Here is a 26,913-nt window from a genome sequence, read left to right on the forward strand (position 1 = left end):
CATTTTTTCACTGCATGCCATGACTTTTGGATCCTTATTTCCAAACCTGAGGGATTTGGATTCAAGGCTCGGGGGCTGCGGGATACGTGGCATCGACTACTTATTTTTTCAAATTTATTTGAAAAAGTAGGTAAGGAAGATTCAGGACTAATGCGACCCTCAACCTGATTATTCGATTCAACCTAAGGCTCGAGGGCTACTCCATATGAAGTGCGATTTTTCAATCGCACACCATACTAGAGAAATAATTCGGGGCATGAGCACCTCATAGCTTCGATGCAGCCAAGTAAGTACTCGAAGAAGAACTTCAAGACGGAGCTTTAAAAGAAGCTGAAGACTACTTCGAAGTACTCGAAAAGCCTGCAGTACTCAGCTACGAAGAGCTCGGGGGTTTGTCAGACCCGGGGCTACGGGGCTGTGTACATAATGTAGTTTAAGCAGGATTAAGAGATAAAGCCCGTCTTATCTCTTATTTAAGTTATTTTCTACTCGTTTGAGTAGGAGATAAAGCTAGTCGGTGTAGAAGGAATCTACTCGAGTTGTATTCGGTTACGATTCCCCGGCTAGTGTTGGTTAGGATTCATGTAACCCTAACCTCCCGGATATATAAGGGGGGCAGGGACCTCCTCAAAACAGATCATTCTGCACCCAAGGCAATACAAACCACCACACAGGACGTAGGGTATTACGCACCTCGCGGTCCGAACCTGTCTAAGTCTTGTGTTCCTTACACCTTCGAGTTCCTGATCTCGGCGTCTCCTCACCTAAATTTACCACCTTGGGTATACCCTTCGGTGGGCAGCCGGTAAAACACCGACAGCGGGGTTGGTGCGAGTACGTGTTTTACTCAACATGTGAGTAGAACTGGGGTGTTACAATTGGTATCAGAGCCGACCCTCGCGGTTACACAGGCGTGTGCATGCTAGGGACGCGGACATATGGCGCATGAACGACGTGTGCTAAGAGGGGAAGTTCGTGGTCGATTGCTCCAGTGTGTGCGGGTATGTTGCCGATGAGGACGTCGGGTCCTTTAGGGAGGTGTATGTGACATCCCGGCCCAACAAGGATGAATTTGAGCCCACTAGTGGCCCAAGTGTGAGTGGCATGGTATACATGTAGGACATATGGCGCATGAACAACGTGTGCTAAGAGGGGAAGTTCCTGGTCGATTGCCCTAGTGTGTGCGGGTATGTTGCCGACGAGGACGTCGGGTCCTTTAGGGTAGTGTATGTGACATCCCGGCCCAGCAAGGATGAATTTGAGCCCACTGGTGGCCCAAGTGTGAGTGGCATGGTATGTGTAGGGAGTTGTCCCACCTTACTAGTTGAGAGTGAGCCTCACCAACATATAAACCCAAGTGCCAAGTGCATTTCAACCCTCGGGTTAACCCTTTTGCGCGAAGCAAGGACGAAAGCTTAAGTAGGGTTGGTGCGAGTGCGTGACGAGGGGGGCGCCGGGGCGGAGTTCCGACTGCGGTGCTGAGCATATTGGATCATTTATGTGCACGACTGAAACTAACTGGACAACTGAGCTAATGACACTACTGCATAGCACCAAATAAAACGAAACAAAAAAATTCAGGTGGCACCGGCTCGTTTAGTTAAGTAGGGAGGCAAAGCTAATCCAAAATCTTGATAGACCTGTGTGAACATTCTTTCCTTTTGTGAATCCAGACAATTCTTTCATTTTAGAAACAAGAACTTTAACATATCTTCATTTCATGCATCCACATCACCACCACCACCACCACAATTCATGTCTCATCGAGGCATTAACTTGAACATATCTTCATTTCATGCGAACCCCCATGTACGTACTTTATAGCAGCCTTGAATTCCTGCTTCATGTGTTAGTTTTTCTCTTCAATCTTGCTCGGTTCTTCCACAAATAATAAAGCCAGAAGTTAGCTGCTGAATTGACCCATTGCCTGCACTCTGCACACCTATGGTCACAGTAGAGCTTCCAGATGCACTATGATATGTTACTATACATGACTTAATTCCGAGCAGTAGTCTATGAATTGTGTATATGTGTCATTCATAGAAGAACTGAGACGGTCCACAGCTCTTTGCTAGTCGTTCTTTGAAGACGTCCGGGACGCTATAAAACAAAATCTTCAGGCCTGCTATCGGCTGGCATTATGTCCGTTCACACACCAGCGCCATGGTGGATCGGAGCTTTTCTGGCAAAGTCACTACACCATTGCAAACGACCTATCACCGTCGATTTGAACCGGCAGTGATAGTTTTTTTTTTCTTGATCGAGTTAGCTAGGGTCATCAGAGTAGAAAAGATGACCAGACAGCTACGTTTTTGTTCACACGCAGGCTTTTGTTCAATACACATATTTCATCCAGTCAACCAGTGAGGTCATGTGTAAGGCGTTTGCCTTGACCGCCTGACGACGGGTGCCGGCTGCATTCGGCAAGTAAAATGAGCTACACGTTGGTTGCGTTTGGACATCAGCCTGGCGACTTGGACATCTTTCAATTCTCTGATCGAGCAAGGACCGGAAAGCATGCACTCGGACTCCACGAAACAGTACTGCTTGCTGGATTTGGTCAGATTATGGGTTGATCGGATGAGAGCGACAGATAGACTTCGCTCTAATAAGTATTCCTTTGGAAGAATATCAGGTACTGCTTCGAAATCCTTTCGTGCATACGTGAGTTCAAGTCGGCACTTGAACTAGCATGTATTTTGCTCAGCTCTCTCTCGTATAAAAAAATACAATTCTAAGATTTTTCAGACAAATATATATGTGTGGAAGCCAAAATGTACGCCGTTTTGACTTTTTTAGATTAATAAATTTTGCTACGTACCTAGATATAATTTATTATATCTAAGTGTATAACGAACACTAAAAATCTAGAAATTAAAGCGGAAACGACCTATATTTTAGAACGGAAGGAGTAGTTGCTACGGGAGCACGAGTAAAGTGTCCGGTTCTCACTTCAGTTAATAGAGCTAGCGTGCACTTTGTTATGGAGTCAACACAATTAGTGGCCAGTTTGATGGAGCAACCGTGTGTGGCTTAATGAAATAAGATGGGCGCCCTACCAAACTAGTTTAAAAGCCACAACTGCGTTCTTCACGTGACAAATTCTGAATGCTACGATTTGCATTATTCTTTGTGTGACAGGAAGAGTACAGCAAAAGATTGATTCTGTGCACCGCAGTTCGTCGTTTTCAAAGACTTTACTTTTTACAAGAAAATTAAATATTACTTTATACCATGGAGGAGATTAACCGCGTACCTAATAATTCAAGTCAAAAGAGTTGAAGAAGCTAGCTAGAATCTCTGATCGAAGAAGGTAGCTGCAGCCCTACACGACGTTGTCGATCGAGGACCATCTGTTGTTACTACTACTTTGACACACTTAGTTAATCAGGGTAAATAAACGACATTTCTTCACTAGCCGGCTGCTCAGCGTGGGACGACAGTAATTTCAAGCTAGGATCGATGCAGTAGTTCATCAGATGCAAATGCTGACTGCGAGGTCGCCAGCGAAAGTTCTTATTACCGACAAACAAAAGGTCACCTACCTGATTGCTACACTTGTTCTCCTAGGTACGCACAGACACGAGGCCGGCTCGGTAGCCGTTCTTGGCAAAGATCTAAGGGGATGATGCAAGCATATATGTGAGCCAAAGTTGTCGGATTATATATGTTAACCGTGGTAACTTTGACGGTTACTTAGAAGACCGGAGAAAATTGCGTGCTCCTGTTCACAAGAGCATACGCATGCAGGTTCAGACGTTCAGAAATTCCTTGCTGTGTTACTTGCAGCCTGGAGCCACACGCAAGAGCTAGCTAGCTAGCTAGCTTTGTTCAGAAGCAGAGTCCCATGTAACGGTGGCCAGCTGCAGCTAGACAATTCTCGGTCAAGCGTACGGCAGTATCGTATCGTACTGTTGGCCATTTCAGACTCGGTCCTCGAGTTGAAAAAAGCCCGAGCGCCCCTCCCCTCCGGTGCTCCGATATCTATGTTGAATGTTTCATCCAGCATAATTGTGTGGTTTTCGCTAGTTCATTGTCCATGCTTAAACTGATTAACATGACTGTACGCAATCAAAAAAAAGTGAGTACCATTTTGCCTTTTCATTGACCCTATTTTGCACAGCGGCCTTCTCTTCTCTTACAGCAGGGGTCACTCAGATACATTCTCCCAAGCAGTTACTAACCAAAAAAAAAAATCTAGCCAAACAACCATCTCGTGCTTCCATTCCATCCGACAGCAGCATGTGGCGACGTGGCATGTTCTGTGCTGAAGGCAGAACGGGCATGATCTGCATCATATGACATTGACATCAACTAATTAATTTATGAATCAATTAAAGATAAGGTAGAAGAATACAGTAAGAACATTTGAGACTAGGCAAGGCAAACAGCGTCTAGTACTTCTATAGAGAACAAATGTAATTTCTACATTAATGGGAGATTTGAGATTTCATCCTAGCATTGCAATTGGACTATCTAGGATGTTTACAGCTCTAAGAAAACATCTAGTTTGAATCGATTAATCGAGACCAAGAAAAACAGAGGTTCCAAACCATTTTTTATAATAAATTATTTTGTGATAATAATGGTTAGGGGTTCAACTCAACCCAACATAGATAAAGGCCAGAGAGCAGCAGTCTGAGCTCTGAAGGAGACTAGGCCAGCAAATACGTAAATTGTTGACATCATTATACATCCTAATTTATTTGTTCAGTTGTTATGGTTTCAAGACCAAGGTTTACTTTTTTTTTTATGCATGGCACAATGTTGATGAGGATGACACAGCAAGTACTAGATCGTTGAGAGCCCGTTCACACCATTTCACTATATTATCCTTTTCCTGAACTTCTGGCAATATGCATGGTTGTTTCACAGTAAACCATTCCATTTCACAAGGAATCGGGCAAATATATGCGCATTTGAAACGTTATTAAGTATACCCCCATTCAATAATACCAAGAATTACATTCATTATCCCTTCTTAGAAAATCATATCTCCTCAACAAATATATTTGCCTTCATTCGACATTTCAGCAAAAAAACAAAGAATCAAACATCTCGATGCAAATAACATATATGTGTGTGTGTTTTATATACTTGCATATGCTACTCCACAACGATCTTTTCCTGCATGATCTCGGCGGTCGTCTTCTTGATGAGCTCCCACGCGCTCCGGACGTGCCTCTCCTCCTGCAGCGACGACCCCACGGCGAACCGCAGCACGAACTTGCCGCCGACCACCGTGTGCGCCAGGTACGCCTTCCCCGTCCTGTTCAGGCGCTCCATGAGCTCGCGGTTGGCCTCGTCGGCGTCCTCCTCCGTCATGCCGCGACTGGGCTTGATCCTGAAACAGACAAGAGCGAAGTTCCTCGGCACGACGACCTCGAACCGGTCATCGGACCTGACACTGTCCTCGAACATCTTGGCCATGGCGACGTCGCTCCGGATGTGCTCCTGGAGCTTGGCGGCGCCGTAGGTGCGCATGACCATCCACAGCTTGAGCCCGCGGAAGCGGCGGCCGACGCCGACCTGCATGTCCTTGAGGTCGGTGACGGTGCCAGACTCGCTGGCGTCGTTCTTGAGGTACTCCGGGCTGGTCTCCAGCGAGTCGGTGAGCCGGTGGGTGTCGCGCACCCACAGGCATGTGCAGTCCAGGCACGTCATGAGCCACTTGTGCGGGCTCATGCTGATGGAGTCGACGCGCTCGACGCCGTCGAGGTGGTGCCGGAACTCCGGGCAGATGCACGCGCTGCCGGCGTAGGCGGCGTCGACGTGCACCCACGCGTTGAACACGGCGGCGACATCGGCGATGGCTCCGACTGGGTCGACGGCGTTGGACGAGGTGGTGCCGACCGTGGCGCAGATGTAGGTCGGCACGAGGCCGGCGTCGACATCGGCCTGCATGATCTCGAGCAGCTTCGCCGGATCGAGGGCGTAATCCGTCTCCGGGCCGGTGGGGATGGACCGGATGTTGGCCGGGTCGAACCCGGCGAGGCGGCAGGCCTTGAAGAACGTGGAGTGGGTCTGGTCGGCGGCGTACACGGCGAGGCGCGGCAGCCCGGAGACGCCCTCCGACCCGCTCCGCCGCAGCGCGGCGTCACGCGCCGCGACGAGCGTGACGAGCATGGCCTCGCTGGTGGTGCCGAGGATGACGCCACCTCCAGTGCCGCGGCCGGCGGCTGTGCGGTTCATGAAGCTCGCCGGCAGGCGCAGGAGCTGCGCGAGCCAGTCGAGCGCGAGCACCTCCATCTCGGTGGCGGCGGGGTTGGCCTGCCACGTGAATCCCACGGTGTTCATCGCGGAGGCGATGAGGTCGCCGGCGATGGCCGCGGCGCTGTTGGTGGAGGGGAAGAAGGCGAAGAAGTTGGGGCTGGCCCAGTGGGTCATGCCGGGGACGACGGCGGCCCTGAGCTCCTTCATGGCGACGTCGAAGGGCGCGGAGGAGGCGGGCGGCGCGGCCTGCAGCTCGCCCTGCAGGTACCCCGGCTTGACGTCGGGGAGCACGGGCAGGGACTCGACGGACTTGTAGTAGTCGGAGATAAAGTCGACGGCCTTGTGGAGGTAGGAGCGGACGTCCTCGGGGTTGAGGGGCTGGAACGATCCGGCGTCGTCGCCGAAGGCGGAGAAGGCGGCCGGGTTGGTGTCCAGGCTGCCCATGGCGTCCTAGGCTGTTGGCTGGCTAGCAGACTTAGCTCGAGATCGATGCAGGAAATGAAGCTAGAATGACGGAGCAATTACGAAGCTGATCAAGGCGAGCTCTGAACTCTTTGGTGAGAGCTAGCTGCTGCCTGCTGGTTGTTTGTGTGCTTGGTGAGGATAAGCTGGGGAGTGTTATGGTTTGCTTATATAGGGAGCAGAGAGCAGAGGGAAGCGGCGTGGCGAAGCGGGCGTTGCACGGGTCGTACGTAAGATGTCGGCGGTTAAGGGAGGAGTCCATCCATATTTCGCACGTGCGGAACTCATAATAAACACGGCATGGCAACTCGATCTACGCGTTCCAACGTCCAGGAAAATTTTGTTTCAAGTTGTAACCCATGTGTGCCTCGTTCAACATTTCGATTATATATGTGAAAACCTAAATGATTATGTCTAAAACGTTTACATGTTTAATATGTGTTTCTAACTCTACTATGGACTCCTTTCCTAAACTACCACATGACGATTATATAGAAAAAATAAGACGACAACAAAACTTTTGAATATGGTTTTGTTGGGCACTCCACCTTTGGAGGATCTAATGCCATTGTTGATGTGTCAATGGCTAGAAAGTACTCCTTCTGCTAATTAAGAAAAAAGCATGAAGCGTTGTGGGAACTCCTCCGCAGTTTTTGTTAAAAAGACACATAGCTAGCTAGTATTGCCCCCACAGTAATTAAACAATGAATTTTGTCACGATTATTAGCCGACCACGTACGTAAAACAGTTGCTGAGTTAGCACCGAGTGCATCGCATGCGTAATTGGGCAGAAAAAAGAGAGTAGAAAATTCGATTCGTGCACGCGTAACAGTAATCAACTCAACACACGGTCGCGCGCGGTGGCTGTGACGCGGCGTCCTAAACCATCAGCAGATCGGACGGCCAAGGTGTATAGACATCAAGTAACCACGCCCGGCATTTGACTACTTTACTTTAAACTCGTATATTTTTTTGAGGCAAATCGGTAGGAGATTGAGTACCCTACGTACCTATATATTTGAGAATTTTTCTAGCCGTTGATCTGATTGTGAAAATTAAAAAAAATAAATTACTGTTGGTACCAGTCCCTCCTCTTTATTACTGGTCCAACAAATTTGATACATTTTTTATGTATGTATGTATGTATGTATGTATGTATGTATGTATGTATGTATGTATGTATGTATGTATGTATGTATGTATGTATGTATGCTCGCTTGCAAGAAGCTTTCCGCTAACTCCTTTGGTGTTAGGGTTTGACTTATAATAGGGGAGCGGCGGCTGGAGAGTGAACCAAGTGGCATGGGCGGAGGGTCCAATGTGGCCCGGTATTGCTTGGGCAATACCTTGGCCCAGCCCAAGAAGGGTAGCACTTAGCAGGGCTTAAAAAAAAAGAACTTACCTGCTCGCACGCCGCCCCGTCGCCCACATGCCGCCATCCGCCCGCACGCCGCCAGGCGCCCAGGCCGCCTCCGCCCATCCGCCCACACGCCGCCACGTGCCCAGGCCGCCGCCGCCCGTGCGCCCGTGCGCCCGCACGCCGCCAGGGCGCCAAGCCGCCGCCCGTGCGCCCGCATGCCGCCAGGCGCTCAGGCCGCTGTCGCCCATCCTAGATCCGGAGATCCCCTGTTTGGCCGTTCCCATGTCCGGAAACAACCAGAACCAGGGGAGGGGGAGGGGAATTGGCCAAAGAACCAGAGGTATGTTTGCCATTTGCCAGCAATTGTTGATTCCATTGCATGAGTTTGATTTCGGATTTGCTGTAATGTCTAATACATATTGTTGTTTGATTAATGAGCTATCTTCAGAGTTGCTTAGTGTGTTTTGCTTGCCTTGATCTAAGAAATTCATTCTCTAAATTTGATGTGGAGAAGCTTGCTCGGATTGCAGATATCTATCATGAGAATTTCTCTTTTGATGACCGCAAGACTATAAAAGATCAACTAAGAACTTTCATTATTCATGTGCGAAGAGTTGAAGAATTCAAGGCTTGTTATGATCTTGCGAGTCTATCAAAAATAATGGTTCAACTTGAGAGACATATTGTGTTTCCATTGGTCTATCGTCTCATTGAGTTGATATTGTTGTTACCAGTGGCAACCACAACGGTTGAAAGGGCCTTCTCGGCTATGAAAATTATTAAGACTGAATTGCGCAACAAGATGACCGATGGATGGTTGAATGACTTGACGGTGTGCTACATAGAAAGAGAAGTATTCAAAAGACTTGATCTTCAGCAAATTAAAAAGGCATTTCAAAATAAGAAAACTAGACAAATGCAATTGACTAGGTCTCCTAGATCTAGACGTAACTAGAGGTATTTTTTATTTCACAAGTTTAACATTTTTTTATAGATTTCACTAGACAAATGCAATTGCCTAACTCATATTATTTATTTTTTCAGATTTAAGAGCTATGTAGTCTAATGTAAATGGATAATGATCACGATGATCTCTTTATAAGGTATTTTCCGCTTTCGTTGTACATTTTTTTATATTAGTTTGGTCTAGATTGTGTTGTAAATTTTATCCTCCTCGCGTTAACGATAGGTTAACGAACAGAACAGGGCGTCGCACGGGTCATGGTACGACGTTGGGGTGGGTAGGTACGGTACCGACGACTTTGTCATCGCGGCGGAAGTCAACAAGCGGTCATGCATGCATATGTTCCGGACGATCCGGATGCATGCCAAGGCACCGTCGCGTTCGCACGTGCGGTGCTATATCATTAACAAGCATGGCGATTATACAAAAGATAATTGAGCACACAAATTAGAGGATAGATGATGCAACAAGCAAGCTGCTGAATTGACCCGGCCCATCGTCGTCTGCACTCCGATCCTACATACGTACGTCGTGTTCAACGCCTGCGATGATCCTCCGCCGACCGGGCGACACAGCCGGCGGCGTCGCCGTCGACCCCTAGCTCGCGAGAGAGATCGATCGATAGATAGCTAGCAGAGAATAGGCATGCAAGTTCAGGTCAACTTTCCTACGTGAGTCCATCCGTCATTTTCCGTGCTCACCAACGTCTAGCTTACCCAGTAGTGAACGACGAACGAACACAGGTGCATACCACACTGGTGAGCGCATTCGTCTGGTACTACTTGGACTTCAAGGCTGGGTCGTTTGGACGAATATCCACGGCCGGCTCTATGATCTTGAGTGCCCACGAGCGAACCAGGCTTTATGGCCCTTTAGACTAAGTACTTTTTTTTGTTTAGTAACATGATAAAGAAGATAATAATAGTAGTGACATATATAATTCTTGAAGAATGTCTATAATACAAACTAAAGAGTGGAAAATAAAACAAGTATGATTACCTCAAATAATGACTAAGCTACATGACTCCATCAACAATCATGTTTTAGTCCTTCACAAAAAAGCTCCTTCAGGCATTTCTTGATGCAAAATCATTAAGAACCATATCTAGATCAATGTTGTTCAAGATATCTTTCTCAATACTGCAGTCACAAGTTCAGTTAAGAGGATTCGATATGCACCAGAGGTACTAGATAAATATTGAATAAAAGTTATGTATGAAAATTGAAAGAGTAAGAATTACCAATCTTCTCTAGAGATAGGACTCTACCAATCTCCTCTTTGGATTGCAGGATTGCCTGATTGGTCGATTGGATCAGCCGGCGATCAAGCACTCAGGTAGCAGGCAGCAGCAGCAGCACGGCAGCACTACGGGCTGCGCCCCTGCGGCAGCCGGCCGGCAGACGGGGCGACGGACAGGCAGAGGGCGTGCCGATGTGGGCACCTGGGCGCAGCGGCAAGACGGCTGCGGTCTGCAGACTGCGGTTCAGAGGGACGGAGCGGCGCGACGCCCCGACGCCTCGTCTTCTGTTGTGGTCATGCGATTAGCAAAGGGGATTAGATTAGATGATGTTGGAACCTCCTCCTCCGTGGCCAGTGGCGAATGTGAACTTCTTCTTTCTCCTCCTCATTTTCTCGTTTGGAGGGCTCCATTGGCTGTATGGGGTAGGGGGGCTGGAGCCACCTGCACCCCCCGGATCCGCCTTTGTCCGTGGGACCCCGGCGGTCGCCTCCACTGTATTGCCCTTCAACCGGCCCTGTAACACTTTAGTTCTAAATATGGCTCAGTCCTACTCGTACGTTTTCGTCCTCGCTTCGCGTAAAAGGATCAACCCGGGGTTGAAATGCACTTGACACTTGGATTTATATGTTGGTGAACCTCACCCTCAACTAGCAAGGTGGGACAACTTTCCACGCATACCATGCCACTCACACATGGGCCACTAGTGGGCTCAAATTCGTCATGCTGGGCCAGGATGTCACATACATCCTCATAAAGGACCCGACGTCCTTGTCGGCAACATACCCGCATACATTGGGGCAATCGACCAGGAACTTCCACTCTTAGCACAAGTCATCCATGCGTCTAGTACCGGTACACGTGCCATGCCGTGTGACCACACCAGGGCCCACACGCGCCATGCGCCATATGTCCGCGTCCCTCGCATGCACACGCCCGTGTAACCGCAAGGGTCGGCTCCGATACCAAATTGTAATGCCCTGGTCCCAAATATGGCTCGGTCCTACTCGCACGCTGAGTAAAACACGCATTCAAACTAACCACGCTTACGTTTTCGTCCTCGCTTCACGTAAAAGGGTTAATTCGGGGGTTGAAATGCACTTGGCACTTGGGTTTATACGTTGGTGAACATTACTCTCAACTAGTAAGGTGGGACAACTTTCCCACACATGTCATACCACTCACACATGAGCCACTAGTGGACTCAAATTCGTCCTGTTGGGCCAGGATATCACATCTGAAACGATCCAGATTTTCATTTCTAAGAATCCGACTTTCCGTAATATTGTGATAGTCCCTGAATCAAGTACTCTCACGTACAAAACTCATTACAGCAGTATATCATAGTCATACAACACAAAAAGTCATTACATGGGTTTAAATAATACATAATCCAAAGGATTGTGATAAGATTCCAATACAAACTTGAAAGTGCATTTGGCCTCGTAAGTAGGTTTTGGTGTTGATGACATACAAAATTAAGGAGCTAATGTGTTTATCGAGTTATGGACAGGTTAAAATTTAATAAAATAAAAAAGACCAAGAAAAGATGCCAAATTTGCTTAAAGGATAGTGTTGGGCTTGAAAGAAGATCTTTATTTATTTTATATTTTGAATTTGAGTTTAGAAAATACCGTACTATTAAGAGGGATGCGAATGGATAGCATGAAGGTGTCAAAGTGCTTATTTGAGATGCTAACCATCAAGGAGAGATACAAAATTACACACTTGTGCACCTAGTTTTCTTACTGTTTCAGTGTGTGTCGGAAGTTCCGACGCTTGTCGGAAGTAGCTGGGTTCTTCCGACAAGGGATCCTCGGTCAGCTGATTTAAATGGTCAGAAGTGCCGATCCCGTATCGGAAGTTCCGACAATCACTTAAAAAGTGCACTAACGGCTAGTTTTTGAGGCTTGAGTATTTATACCCTCTCAGCCCCTCCTTCATTTGCTGCTGACCTAACCCGAGACAAACACCTCCAAGAGCATTTACTACTCCTCCCCAATCACTTCTTGAGCTAATCCTTTAGTTGACTTGAGCTAGGGCTTAGGTGAGAGCAAGACTGAGGTGTGAGACTCAACCATTTAAGTGAAAGGGCAGCCAATTTCATCTTAAAAGCATTTGAAGCATCTTCATCCTTCGATTCGCATTTGTTACTCTTGAAACTTGCTTCTAGATGGTTTGGTGTCGCCCGTGGAGCGTCCTCTCGTGTGTGTGCGTTCCAGAAAATCTGTATTATCCTGTCGTTTATGGATTTTATAGCAAGTGACTCAATCCTCCTTTGTGATTGATTGAGTGAGGTAAAGGTTAGTGAAAGATCCGGTTCTTTGTGAGCTCCTCGACGAAGACGTAGCTTTCTTAATGGAAGTGAACTTCGGGAATAAATCTCTTATGTCTTGTGCTTATTGTATTTATTTAGTTTTTGTTGACCTAGAGTTTGTTTCGTGCCGATCTACGTACTCGAGTTGTTGTGCTTGCAAAGATCACCTGCAGAAGTCTCGTAGTATCATTGTGTAACTTTTGATTCAGCCAGGTTCTGCAGTTTCAAGTTTAATTTTGAGGAAGTTCCGACATATTTAATTGCTGCGAAGAACTTTTCAGGTTTTTCAGGTATGCCTATTTACCCTCCTCTAGGCATCACCAAGATCCTTTCAAAACCTCCTAGGCTAAATCGATCATGAAGAAAGCGGACACGATAGCTAAGCTTCAGGGCCATCCTTCATCTTGGTGAAAACTCCTCCAACAGGCAAACTTGAGTGAAGCACGGGCCTCCATCATACCATCCATCATCGTTATTTTCGTAGTCCAAGCCGTAACCTGCATCTACCCAACCTATCCCTAAGGAATAGGATAGATCCACGTCACCATCCGTATGTAAGCTTTAAATGGACTATACTAAAGTTATATCAAAATTAAGGAGGAAAGTTGGGGTTTTATGCAAGAGTAACATCAAGATATATCATCATCCAAACTCCGAACTCGGGCCATTCCGGTACCCTGGACTCCTAATCTAACACACACCTTCCAAAAATCACCAAGTCGGTGCGAGAACTCCCACTCCTCGCACCCCAGCTACTCCAGGCAGGAAATCATCACTAGAGTGAGGAAGAAAGCATGAGTAACACTACTCTGATGAATTCATCAATAGAAAAGTAGGGTTATGCATGACCGAGTACGCGGCTATATGTATAGTTTCACCTTGCAGGGTTGTACACTTGGACCCACTCGAATTGAAGCTAGCCAGTTCGTCGACCGACTGATTCCAAGACACCGGTCTACTAAGAACGAAACTAGCGGCTACAGCAACCATCCTGCTTTCCCGGGTTTGGGTGCATCCTCCCGCGAGAGGTTGCCCTAAGACTGTGAAGCCTCCCTTGCTACTCTGGGATCGTGAGGTCAGCACCCCTTCCCCCAGCACTGATCCTCCCCCTACACTAATACTCTATCCTCCTACAAGTTTGGTGCCGCGTGTAGCTAGCTTGGACCGGATCCACCCGCATAATGGATAAGTGGTGTGCACGTTTGACATAGTCCCACTAATCATAGTTACCTCAACCGGTCCTCATATGCCGAGGCGAGCATCTTCATCACAAGGCGTATCCACCGGCCAAACACCTCAAGTATCACAAATATCCACTAAAAGAATGTACAGCAACAGGAACTCCGTAGAGTGTGCCCAACACACACCCTCAGCCCCTGATCCGAAGATCAGGTTAATTCACTCGCCCCTAGCTAAAATTCCTAATCACCAACTTTTTAGAAGTGTATCTCCACTCACGCCAAGACTATAGCACCATATCCCACACATACACATGCATAGCAAGGCGTCTCATAAATATATCCAAGTGTGATAGGGTAGCAAGGAAAGGAATTCGAGTATATAAAAATAGGCCATGCAGGTTCATCTCACTATAACATAAAATAAAGCGGTAGCATATCTGGCAAGCAATGCCTAATGGGTAATCAAATCATAGATGGACGTGAACATGGTGGTTCTTCGTAGTCTTCCGGAGTCTTCTAGTCGTCCAGGAAATCCTCCTGGGTCTTCTGGTCATCCGGGACGTCTTCCTCGGTCTTCTGGTCATCCGGGACGTCGATCAGCTCCTCCTCGCATGGGCCTAACCATAAATGTCTATAAACGTAGGGACCAAAGTGCAAGAATGCAAAAAACTGCTTAAGTAAGACCCAAATCAAAACAAAACCTACTCTAACGAGTAGATCATAATTTTAGAAGAATTATAAAACTGGTTTCATAATTTTCGGAGGTCCGGTTAATTTGTTATGAATTTTTTTAAGGAAAAACCTATTTCTAAAATTGTTAAAAGATTATCGGAAAAAGAAAACACACCGCAGTGACACATGGCAACACTAGAGCGTGCCCACTGGTTAGTGGTCCCACTGGTCAGTCTCACCCGGAGGTTGACAGGTGGGACCCACAAGTCAGCAGGTTGAAAAGAAAAAGGAAAAAGATAGGGCGGCTCGGTTACTGGGCTGAAAGGGGTTGGGTTGGCTCGGCCAGCCCAAAAACTCAGCTCGGCTCAAGGGTGCATGGCTCAGCGTAAGGAGGCCGGCTTGGGGATTTGGCTCGGCCTATGGCTTCGCAGGCCGTCCCGCATACAAGCTGGCTGGCTGGCCGGCTCAGGTTAGCAGGCCGGCTCGGCTATGCACGTGGGCCAGCACATGGCTCGGCCAGGGTTCCTTTCCTCTCCGCACTCGCTGGCAGGATGGGCCCACAGGTCATCCGCAGCGCCATGCGCTCACAGGCTGGGCCCAAGCTTCGGTCTCAGGCGGGATCCCGTGTGGCTGGGGTAGATCCGGAGTGGATCTAGCTCGTGTCGGCATGCCTGTGCGTGAGTAGGGGAGTGTGTGTGTGGTGGCGTGTGCGCCCGTAGGATGCTTGGCAAATTGCCATAGTGGCTCCTGCGGGTGCGATGCCGTGACGTCGCGGCACGGCGGGACGGGTGTGCAGTCACCTCTCTGTGGCGAGGCTAGGGCAAGGTGGCGGTGCGGCGAGGCGAGGCAGGGCAGCGCTACAGGTTCGATGTGGCGGCGCGGCGCGGCTACTATCCAAGCGGTGCTTGCGCACGGCGGGGTTGTGGCGAAGCGAAGGGAGGCCTAAACGGTGGCCTTTCGGCCAGGACAAGGCACGATCGCGAGCTCCCGCATCTTGGTTCACGGCGGCCAGAGGTTGCGGCGGTGAACGTGGGCAACGGCGGTGACGGGCTCCTGCAGAAGACAAGGTAGGATCCTAGGGCTGGCTAAAGGAAGACTCATCGGACTTGGCCGGCAGCAAGAGGGTGATAGGGAGTGGCGGTGTAACGCCCTAAAAATTTTGAAATTAAACTACGCGTCAAGGTGCCCGGACCAAAAATTTATTCGTAAAACCCTGACTCTCTCCGTTTCGCCACCCCACTGACGGCCGACGCGAACCCGATCGCCGTCTCATCCTGCACCACTCACGCGCTAGAATAAATCGTAAAAACGGTTCGAGATCAAAACCCTAACCCTAACCGGATCGTCATTCCGCATCGTTCGAGGGCTTGTCGCTCGCGCGCGACCGCCCGCCGCGATTAACGCCGGCGCTCCTCGTGCCGCGCGCCAATCCCGCGCGCGTGGCCGACCGGCCGCGGTCGCCGCCGCGACCGGCGCCGACGCGTTTTCCCCCTCTCTCCCCTTTCTCTTTTCTCCCTTTTTCTTTTCTCTTTCTCCCTTTTTCTTTCTTTTTCTCTCTTTCTTCCCTTCTCTCTTTTCCCTCTCCTTCCCTCTCCCTCTTCCCTTCCTGGTCTCCTCTGCCGCTCGCCCGCACGCCGCCCAGGCCGAGCACCGCGCTGGCCCGGCCGTGCTGCCGCGCGCCCACCCCGCGTGCTGCGCGTGCCCGCGTACCGCGCTGACCGCCCTGGCCCGCGCCTCGCCGCGCCGCCCGCGCGCGCAAGGGCGCGTGCCGCGCCGCCCGTCGCTGGCGCCCTGCCCGACCGCGCGCGCGCCGTCCCCTCCTGGCCACTGTGGCCGCACAGCGCCCCGCCCTCGGCGCCCACGCCGCTCGGCGACGACCGCAAGCCGCCGGGGCACCATTAATAGCGCCCCGTGCAGCCGCCGGCCGCCACCCCCCCGAGAGCCTCCTTCCCGCCGCCCTCTCCCTATAAACCCCCCCCCATCGCGCAGCCCGCCTCCCCACGGCCTCCACCGCCACCTGCAGCCCCTCCCCGAGCCGTAGCGCCGCCGCCGCCCACAGCTTTCCCCGCCGCCCGCCGCCCACCGTGGGGGCGTCCCCTCGCTCCACCTCGGCCCGAGGTAAGGCCGGGGATGGGTTCCCCGCGCCCCCCTCCCTCTTTTCCCCCACCCCCGGGCCGCCGCCGTGCCTTGGCCGACCGGATTGGGCCGCCGCCGGCGCCCTGTTCCTCTCCCTCCCCTGTTTCCACGGCTAGAGGAAGAAGAGAGGGCTATTTTGCCCTTAACCCCCTCCCTTCTTCCCTAACTGATTAAAATAGCCCCCACTCTATTGGCCTTTTTGCAAAAATAGCCCCACCCTTTCCGTTAATTCAAATCAAACCCCTCGGAACATAAACCTAAACATATTCGACACCTTTTAGCATGCTTAGGGTGTTTCTAGGATTTACAAATAGGCCCACACTCTTTCCGGATATTTACGAACAAGCCCTCGGACCCCAGTTTAAGCCCTGAAACCACCTTTAGAGCGTCATTTTATGCGCGAAACGACCTCCGATCGACCCGAAACTTTACCACACCTTTTATAGTATAGTTTTAGCTATGCCATCAAGAAACCACCCAGAGATACCACCCCTAACTCCGTAACTAAATTATTTCCGATTCAAGCCCAACGATAAAGCTTTCAGACCTTTCGCTTGACTGTGTGTCTGTTTGTTTGCGTCGTAGGACACGGAGTGAACGACGAGGTTCCCGACCGCGACCAAGCAACTGAGGAACAGTTCTGCGACCCCGAACCCGAAGGACAGTGCTTCGATCAGGACTTCCCGCAAGGGTTTGACGATGGCAAGTTCAATTCCGCCCTTTGATGCATGTTTTTGTCCTAGTTTTTATAAACACAACCCGATGGCCTGTTTTATAAAATTGCATGGTTTTGCGTGCCGTAACCATGGTAGGATAGCCACCCTTGTTGTGACAACCATACCTTGACCACCTGATTTTATAAAGAAAATGCGTGTAGGAAAGGGTAAAAATGTGGATTTGAGAAACGAGTCGGACGGGATGGATGGCATTTCTGTGTGAATTGCCGTTGGTGTGCTCGTACCTGTGTGGTTGAGCGTGGATGGGAGATATCCATCTTGTCACCCCTAAGGACCGAGTTGATGTGTCGTCTCACCTAGCTTCCTGTCGTGCAAACCACTTGACCGTTGTATGGGCAACGGCTTAGCCTAACCCCACTAGTTGGTCTGATAGCCATCAGGAGGGCTGGGAGCAACGGGTGATCAAGGAGACGGGATAAGCTCTGTGTGACTTATGCCCCGGTTAAACCTCGGAGATAGGTCGAATGACCCCTTGATAGATCCCGTGGTGGCTAGTCAGGTCTAGCTAAGGTGAGTAAGGGCTTCGATGGGATCTGCACCGGCACTAAGGTGTTCGTGCTGTGGTACCCCACCTGTGGGTAAAGTTGCACACCTCTGCAGAGTTAAAAATCTATTCGAATAGCCGTGCCCACGGTATTGGGCAAGTTACGGTGTGGTCACATAACTAGTGTTTCTCCCTGGGAACGGATGGGTTGGTGTGTGTGTGTGTTGTTTGGGAAGTGTCCGGCAGTTGTGCCGTGTGCTACGGCGGACGGGGAGTCCGGTAGCAGTTTTACACTGGATCCTGTGTGGATCACCACCGTGTGCTCCTTGATGTTTAACGGTTTGATTTTGAAAATGTTTTGAAACGAACCTTTGCATAAAGTCAAGTTTTCCGCAAATGAACCATAACCGTATCCTTGGAATATCCTGTGCATATAATTCTGTTATAACCCCCTCCGCGGGTGTGATTGGACTTGCTGAGTACGTTAGTACTCACCCCGTCCTTACTTTTACAGTGGAAGATCCCGACTATATCCCAGAAGACGTCGAGTAGGGTTCCGTCCTGCACCCAGTCTTGCCTGTGGGTGAGGTCACCGTTGGAGCTCCGCATGGCGCAAGACTCTGATGATCCCCTGTTCGTAGTTAGTGTGGTAGTATGGGTTTTTGTTGTAATCCTCGCGATAGTGGCGCTTCACTGCCCATTACCGCGAAGAGTTGTACGGTGATGTACCATCTGATGTAATAAAAGTGTTATCAGCCTCCTGGGACTGATAAAGCAACACTTTTAAGTCTCCCCTGATGGGGGGACGCTTCAGGCGGCGACCTACCGGTGGGCTCGAGGAAGATGAGGCCTGAAGCGGGGGCGAGTCGAGGCCGGTGGGTCAGAGTAGTGCCGTGTAGCACAGCAATGGTGGTGAAGGCGATCGGGGCGCAGGCGTGACGGGGCTCCTGCAGTGGCGGCGACGTCCTCCTCCTCGTGCTCCCCTTCCTCAGCTTCTCCTCCTCGGTTTCTCCTCTTCTCCCTCTCTCTCTCTCTCTCTCTCTCTCTCTCTGGTAGCGGCGGCGGGCGAGGGGAAACCCTAATTAGGGGTGCTAAAGTTGCAGCGGCGGCCGAAGCGGGGGTTTTATAGGGGCGCTCTAGGGTTTGGGGCGGCACGAACATCGAGGATTGGCCGGTGGGGCTCGGCGCGTGCGCGAGGGCTACGTGGCGGCATCCTGCGGCTCGGCGGCTAGGGTTTGGAGGCACGCAGGCGGTCAAGAGTGAGGACACGGGGCCACGTGGGCTGCGGCGGAGCAACGCGGGGCAGGGGCGAGACAGAGAAGAGCGGGGTGGTTGGAGGTGGAAGGGAAAGCTGACAAGCGGGACTCGCTTGTCAGAGACCCTGGGTGCGGCGTGAGAGGGAGGTGGCGGATGGGTTGTTAGCGGGCCGTGCAAGCCGGTCGGCCAACTGGGCCGGTTCAAGTGGCGCAGGCTGGGGCGTACGCGCGGTACGGGCCAGCGCAGGCCTGTTTTGGTGGCCAGCTGGGCTAGTTGGCTGGCTAGCTGGGTTGGGCTATGGGGTTTAGGTGGGTTTGGACCGGGCTGGATTAGGGTAGGGTTAGGATAGCGGGCTGAGTTAGGATAGTTAGCTTTTGAATTTAAATTGAAGAGCACACTTCAATTTAAATTCCACACAATTTAAACACAACAAAATCCAACCAAAATAAATCCAAATAAACAGCTCAAATAAACTCCAATTAAACTCCAGATATTTCACACTAACAATGTAGTCCTTGATCCAATTTAGATTTTAATTACTAGGAATTTGGGATTGATAGAGTTCGTACTTACGTGTGATCCTAGCTATTAGCACATTGTACAATTTTTTAAAAAAATTCACGATTTTCAACTTATAATATTTCGGGAAAATTTCGGGATGTTACAGGCCCTGCGAATATCATATCATGTGTATATATATATATATATATATATATATATATATATATATATATATATATATATATATATATATATCTATCCCCGATCCGCATGGGATGGGAAAGCGTTTTGTTGACCCGTTTGCCATTTCCAACTTTACTTGCTACTAGCTTTATTAAACGGTCATCAGGAGGTTAAGCCATATATATATAACAACTTTACCGGTCCTGCTAGCTAATTCAAGTCAAAAGTGTTTGTCCAGGCCTACTTCTGCAGTCATCGAGCAGCAGCCGGCCTGGCCGGCTACGATGGACATCGTCGTCGTCGATCACCAGATCCTTTTTTACTATTAATTAATTACAAGTTCATCATATTCAACCACCAGCAAAAAAAAATTTACCGACAAAAAACACCTTTTTCTTTTAACCACACACGGTCTCCTGGCTGCAACTGGAAGGTCGGCAAGGTTGGTAGCTAGGACCACGGGAGGACAAGTCGTTAGATAGCCAAGCTTACAGCAATATCATGGATGACGTGAGCATGTGAGCCAAGTCGATGGACTAGACGTGATCGATTTTAGTGCGTGCATATGACTGGGAAAATTACATGTTCCCGTTCACATGGGCTTATGGAGAGTACACGTGAGAAGCTGCCTAGTGTTCTTGGGACCATTGTTCAAATCCCTATTCCTCGTAATTATTCAGGTGGGGTATTTAATATTTTTTCCGTAGCCATATCATATCATTCTTTTTATGCAGAGCACGTACGTCATGGTCGATTATTCGTTGCTTCAGATTAGCTTGGGCAATAATTAAGTTGGTCTTAATTTGATGCTGAACAAGTCACAATGCAATTTTATTTGTAGCTGGAAAATTCTTGGTTAACTAGCCAGCGGGGTGATGATAGTTCCACGTAATTGCGCGGGTAGTAATAAGAATCTACTACTCCTTCTGATTCAAAAAAAAAAAGTTGCCATTCCATCTTTGTCTTAAGTCAAATATTTCTATTATTGACCATCAATTTCTAGAAGGTGAATAAAACAAAACCACACGAGTTAGCCAAGGCTCACAGTTTAAAAAGAAAACAGCCCACAGACAAAACAATATTGGAGAATTCCTTCCTAAATCAAAGAACTAAAAAACCAAGGGGCCACAAATTAGGGCCTGTCCATGCAGCAGGCAGACAGACATTAGTGAAGTGGGCTTGTTAACAGGCCGCACGCTTAACTGGAACCAGACGGCCCGCCCAACTTGTCATTCCATAAGAACCCGGGCTAGAAGCAGGCCCCACAATCATGGACCGGACGCCCAACTGTACACAATAAATACATGGGCAGGCAGTAACCACTGCATCATGTCCATAGGTGACGTGAAAAGAATGCAATACGAGAAGGTTTTTCTTATTATTTTGCTTCATTTATTTACTTTGGAGAAAAGGCACAAAAAGTTACACGTTTTGTTTGCATAAATAAAGGAAAAGAAATGTCTCTCTGTCGGTCTCCATAAGTACACCAAACAAATGGTATGATTTTATTAATCCAAGCTTTGTTACGATGCTCCCCTTTTTCTAAATTGACAAAGCCACACCATGGACAGACAGAAGAAAACATATCTATCCACTACTATTTTAAAAATGAATTGTGTTTCTTCTGTTTTGCAGAAAACGATCCATGCTGTGTTTAGGTTTTCAACCCAGACGGTCCTTGTTTCAGTAGTTTTCATGTTTAAGCCCTAAAAACTTTAGAATTCTTTACAATTATGCCCTTGGAACCATGTTCAGTTGATAACTTTACTTTTTTTAGCTCCACTTTAGTTATTCTTTGTGCTCCCATCTGTAATAGTTTAGCATGCTTTTCTGAGTCTGCGTATGATGATTCATGTACTGTTAATTATCTTCGTTTGCTTGCTTGTGTGACTGTTCTGGAAGAGCAAACACGTAAAGATGTATCGCGTATAGCGGAAAAAAAAAAGTTTTCAAAGGAAAAGAAAACAAATTAAGTATTTCACCTTTGCAATGCTCATGCATTCTGCTAGATATCGAGGACATACTTGTGCTGAATTTTCGGCCCTATTGTACATGGAAGCCCAATAGGTCTTCCAGTAACTCAATATTGTAAACTTTTCCTAGTAGAGTTTTTTTTTTCTTTTCAAACCTCCCTATATGAACCTATGAAACTACCTGAAAACACTTTTTTCTTGCAAGTTTTTGGTACTCGTAATGGCGTGATATTTTAATCGGTGCAAGGTTAAGACTACATCGGAATCTTTACTCGCTCGGAAGTCAGAGCAGCTGGTGTGGTGAATGCAGAATGGTGTAGTGCAGGAGCTGGTCAATGTCCTCTTGTCTAAGGTTTTTGTTCGTTTGTTCAGCGTGCATCCAAAGGGAAGAGAAAGCCAGAAAGGTACGGTGTGGCCATTACCATTAGGCTAATAACAAACGCACTGTCCATTGACTTGGCGCAGAGTGCGTCCATCTGCAGCGTCAGTTGTTTGTCTCGATCGTCGCCTGCTCCGATCCTTTGGTGCATCCACACACGCACACACAGTTCCCTGTTTCCGTGCCTCTGGATCCGGTCCCTGGTTGGACTTGGACTGGACCATGCATTCGCCGTTCATCGGAGACCGGGACAGGCCAGCTACTTTTCCGTGCGCTCAAGCCAAAACACGGAGACCTGACCAGGGATCTTTTTAATAATAGTTCAAATCACATGACGTGAAGAGTAGATAATCCATTTCTATTTCCTGAGATATTCTGGCAACCAAATGGCCTCTCTTTTCTCTTTTCCTTGTCTTAGCGAAAGAGTAGGCATGGCTCCTGTTGTCTCTAGCTTGGAACGAAGGCCCGTGACTCGTGCTGCTCCGGCCGGGCAAACCGCAAGGCTCCAAGAGCGACGCCGCTGTCGTCCGACGTGCGCCACAGCCAGCCTGCAGCCTCCATTGACTTCTCCAGCGCTGCTCTGGCCGGGGCCCCTCCCAGTTCCAGCCCCTTGTGTTCTCATCCCTGCCTAGGCTTTTTTTTTCCCCTGCTATACTAACAGTTTCCTCTCTCTTTTTTAATACTGCTCACAGTACAACACACATGAAATGATGAAAACATTCTTTTTCTTGTGCAAACTTAAGCAGCTGGAGATAAGGACGATGGGCACGCACAAGAGCCATGGCCCACATGACCAGAGGAATTTTGTTTTTCAATATTGCGCACTATCTTCGGTGTTGCAGCAGTCAACTGAGCACAACATCCACCCAGAGTAAAGCTGCTCCTCAAAGGCGCCAAATAAGCTCAAAAAATGATCTCTTGGCTGCTTTTGCAGGTCAATGGAGTGAGTCAGCTCACTCCCTGGGAAAAAAAGGCAGAGCCAAAGCGCGTGCACAGGTCAATCCATCCCGTAACCAAATCGTATTATATATATGTGTGTGCGCGCGCGCGCGCGTGTGTTTTGGCACCTCGGTAGGCCCATGGCGATACGGCAATAGGATTAGGCCTTATTTTGCTACGTATCATGGTAGATCATATCATCCCCAAAGTGGAAATAGGATGACACATTTTCACTATTCCTTGTAATGTATAATGCAGAGACTTGTATAGAAGTCCATGAGCATGTATGTAACTATGACTTGTGAGATGTATAACGGTGCAACGACTTTAATTATCTCATGGACTCCTGATTCTAATAAGTATACTCGAGCATGTTAACAAGCTAAATACACCTTTATTTCAACTTCTTTGCTTAACAAGTGAGGTACCTTGGTTCCGGCGATATCCATGAGAAAGTTCAATAAGATTGTCTTATATCTAAGGCATTCAATTTAGAGAGAAATCCGTAGAACAGTATATTTCTCTTCACAAATTTAAAAAAATATGTTTTTTTATTCATGTGGGACCACCATTTTCCTATTCTCATCTTCTCAACAACAACATTTTTGACATATATAAGGTTTCTTTTACTATGACTATATAAGGTTGTTTTTGGAAGAAGGGTTGAGTGCTCACGTGAGTAGCAACACCATGCATGTTGTAAAAGGGTCCTATAGAAGGTAACCAAACCAGGGGCTTAAAGTGGAAGCACCCAACCACCATGCCACCCAGCTAAAACCCCTAGCCCTACCGGTAACAAGAATCATCACCAATCAGCGTCCCAGCAAAACACACAAGGGAGCTGTTAGACAAGGTGGGCCCCACCACCCATCCACCCAGTCCAGCGTATAAGACAGCCCCATTAAACTCCACCACCACCACCACCACCACCACGATTGACAATTCCACGCACCACTCTCTCTGCGTCTCCATCCCAATCATACTCCTCTTCTTCCTCTCCCTCTGCCTCTCCAGCTCTCCTCCCAAGAAGCGCCCGGCCCCGACCATACGTTTTCCGGCGCCCCACGCGGACGGCGAGCCGCTGCTGGTCTTGCCGGAGGAGGAGCGCTACCGGGACGGGCGGGAGGAGGAGGACGCCGCTGAGTGGCACGGGCGCCTGGGGCTGTGCCACATGCCGCTCTGGGGGACCGCGTCCGGGCCGCCGGCCGCCGAGGGCGAGGCCGCGCGCGCGCCGCCCGGGTCCAGCGGCGGCGGCGGCGTTAAGGTGATCCGGTCGCTGCTCCCCACCCGGCGCCGCCTCCGGCTCGACCCGCCCGCCAAGCTCTACTTCCCATGTACGCACCCGGAGCTCTGCTCCTTGCTCTTCCCTCTTCTTCTACTTCTGCTTGTCCGGTGGTCTGCTGGTTTCGGTACCTGATTAATCTGTTAGCGTGTGATTATGGTTTCGATTGAAGCTGTCTCTCCCTTTGCTGTTCGGGCTTCGTTCCGATTGCTCTGTTCTCGACAAGGCGTTGCCTTTCGTGTTCTTAACTTTTTATTATTATGTTTGTATGCTTCCACAAATCCCAGTTTGATTGCTCTGCGGAAGCCTTTATTCCAGCTTCCTTCTGGTGTATAAAAAAGAGGATTTTTAATTCGTCAAAAAGGGATTTTTGTTCGCGGATTTTTTACGACTGTTTATATATAGAGATTGATCAATTCGATGGGTGGTAAAGGGCATGTCACTTATGCAGTTTAGTAGGAAGGAATTTTTCATTCATCTGGCTTTTTCGCCTAATTTTGGCCCCTGATTTTGACTTGTAAAGATGAACCCGGGAAGCAAGTCCGGAGCGCGGTCAGGATCAAGAACATCAGCAAGTCCCATGTGGCCTTCAAGGTAACCAACAATCGTCTCTTTATCAGCTCTGCTCCGCAATTTCGTTCTGTTATAGCTTGATGTTATTCTAATATGGTTTCTTGAATTTTCCATTCAATTTGCTGCGTCATTTTTACATAACGGGATAATCAATTTGTTCCTAGGAAGGTTGTTAGCCATTACTCTGACAGTCTGACTAGTACCACGATTTAGCACATCAGCAGCTGCGCAGTACCTCGCAGCAAAACACTAATTTTGGGCATGTTTCTGTTCCAGTTCCAAACCACAGCGCCAAAGAGTTGCTTCATGAGGCCTCCCGGCGGCATACTTGCTCCAGGGGAAAGCATCATTGCAACAGGTAATTCGATTTGAGACCGATGAATGTCATCGATAATTGTGATGTTCACTGTTCACAATTATGATGACCTGACCCGTGAGTGCATTCTCTTATTTGAATGCCAGTGTTCAAATTTGTGGAGCATCCGGAGAACAATGAGAAGCCGTTAGACCAGAAGTGCAAGGTTAAGTTCAAGATTGTCAGCTTGAAAGTCAAGGGGCCTATGGAGTATGTCCCTGAATTGGTAAATCCTTCCCCTCGAACAGCCCTGATAGCCTCAGTGTATATTCAGTTTATTTGTTCAAATCCTCCACTTGTCTCCATTCAGATCATCATGACTTCGTGTGAGCTGAAGTTTTAACATTATGTTGCAGTTTGATGAGCAAAAGGACCAGGTTGCAGTCGAGCAAATTTTGCGGGTAGTATTCTTGGATGCTGAGCGTCCCAGCCCAGTAAGCCTCAGCAAAGCTCTTTTTTCCTTTCATTTTTTTTCCGTTAATGCAATGCAACTTTTCAAGAACATCAGGTTTGGCTTACACATTCTGGCAACATTTTTTAAGCAAATGGACAAGCTAAAGCGCCAGCTCGCTGAAGCAGAAGCCGCACTTGAGGCACGAAAGAAACCTCCAGAGGACAATGGTCCCCGCATTGTTGGCGAAGGCCTTGTGATTGACGAATGGGTAAGATCAGTGACTTTGTAGTTTTTAATGACAGTGCCTAGTCTTTTAATATAGTGTTCAATAGTGTATGGAGATGCAGCTCTGCCTCATGTGCTAGTATGTTAATTTCTTGATTATGTTATTCCAGAAGGAACGAAGAGAGAGATACCTTGCTCGCCAGCAGATCGAAGGTGTTGATTCAGTGTAGACACGACGCAGCGCTGTAAACTCTGCAAATTGAACATACCATTTTATCGGAGCCAACATACTGTCCTTTTGCATTTGTCAAATGGTTTTGGAGCTTAAATTTTGTGAAGGTTCGTATTGTAGCAATCAAACAAGAATGAGGCTTTGTGTAATTAGGATTCGAGCTTCATGCTGTACTTCTCCCTTGGGTCTGCATGTGTGTAGATAACCAGTCACTGCTTGATGATAATACCTTCTGTGCTAAGCCATATATTTGGAATTGTGGAACGTGGACATGTGAATGTGATGCATTCCCTTAGCTGCTGGCCTATCAATATTGAAATTGTAATGTAATCTCAACAGGCACTCTCCAAGGTGATTAATGAAAGTTCTCCTATCATGTTACATTAATTCTACCATCCACTTGCTTATAAACTCATAAGGCAACTGGAAATTAATGTTAAGAAGACAGCTTAGTACTAATCATCCCGGGAATCTTCTCTGTAGAGCTGCTATTAAAAACTTTAATGCCACCCTGAGGTTTATGTCATATTGAGTTGTCAAGTGCTTGGTCCCATGAAACATTCTGGGCTAGGCTCAGCATCTGGTTCTTCCCCATGTTCCTTTATTTTGTTGGTGTGATCTGTGCTGAAATAATTGCCCCTTGTTCCTTTGTGTTCATATGATCTGTACTAATGCAACTGTTGAGCTGGAGGAATTAGGTACAAGTATACCTAACCCACCAACCAAAGAGGTGCATGATAATGGAACATTAGTTTTAGTCCTTTTTGTGGTCTGGACAAGCTGTTGCTTTCTTGGAATTCATTCATATTGGGTTATTTTTTAAGTACTTATTTCAGTTTCATAGCCAGATAGATGT

At 48.3% G+C, this 26,913-nt stretch overlaps 2 protein-coding genes across 2 annotated transcripts; one reads left to right on the top strand and one right to left on the bottom strand.

Annotated features, from left to right (window-relative positions):
* Positions 1-4,139: 4,139 nt before the first annotated feature.
* Positions 4,140-6,797, bottom strand: LOC112897682 (tryptophan decarboxylase 1). Its single transcript, XM_025966033.1, has 2 exons — positions 5,098-6,797; positions 4,140-4,289 (listed from the first exon to the last, which is right to left on the bottom strand). Exon 1 carries the CDS (start codon positions 6,655-6,657, stop codon positions 5,107-5,109), a length of 1,551 nt encoding a protein of 516 aa, XP_025821818.1. The 5' UTR covers positions 6,658-6,797; the 3' UTR covers positions 4,140-4,289; positions 5,098-5,106.
* A 17,115-nt stretch (positions 6,798-23,912) lies between these two features.
* Positions 23,913-26,438, top strand: LOC112898556 (vesicle-associated protein 4-1-like). Its single transcript, XM_025966892.1, has 7 exons — positions 23,913-24,330; positions 24,802-24,872; positions 25,128-25,209; positions 25,314-25,432; positions 25,563-25,640; positions 25,749-25,868; positions 25,996-26,438. Exons 1-7 carry the CDS (start codon positions 24,168-24,170, stop codon positions 26,053-26,055), a joined length of 693 nt encoding a protein of 230 aa, XP_025822677.1. The 5' UTR covers positions 23,913-24,167; the 3' UTR covers positions 26,056-26,438.
* The last annotated feature ends 475 nt before the right edge of the window (positions 26,439-26,913 follow it).

This window comes from Panicum hallii, chromosome 6 (assembly GCF_002211085.1).
Source record: "Panicum hallii strain FIL2 chromosome 6, PHallii_v3.1, whole genome shotgun sequence".
Classification (NCBI taxonomy): Eukaryota; Viridiplantae; Streptophyta; class Magnoliopsida; order Poales; family Poaceae; genus Panicum; species Panicum hallii.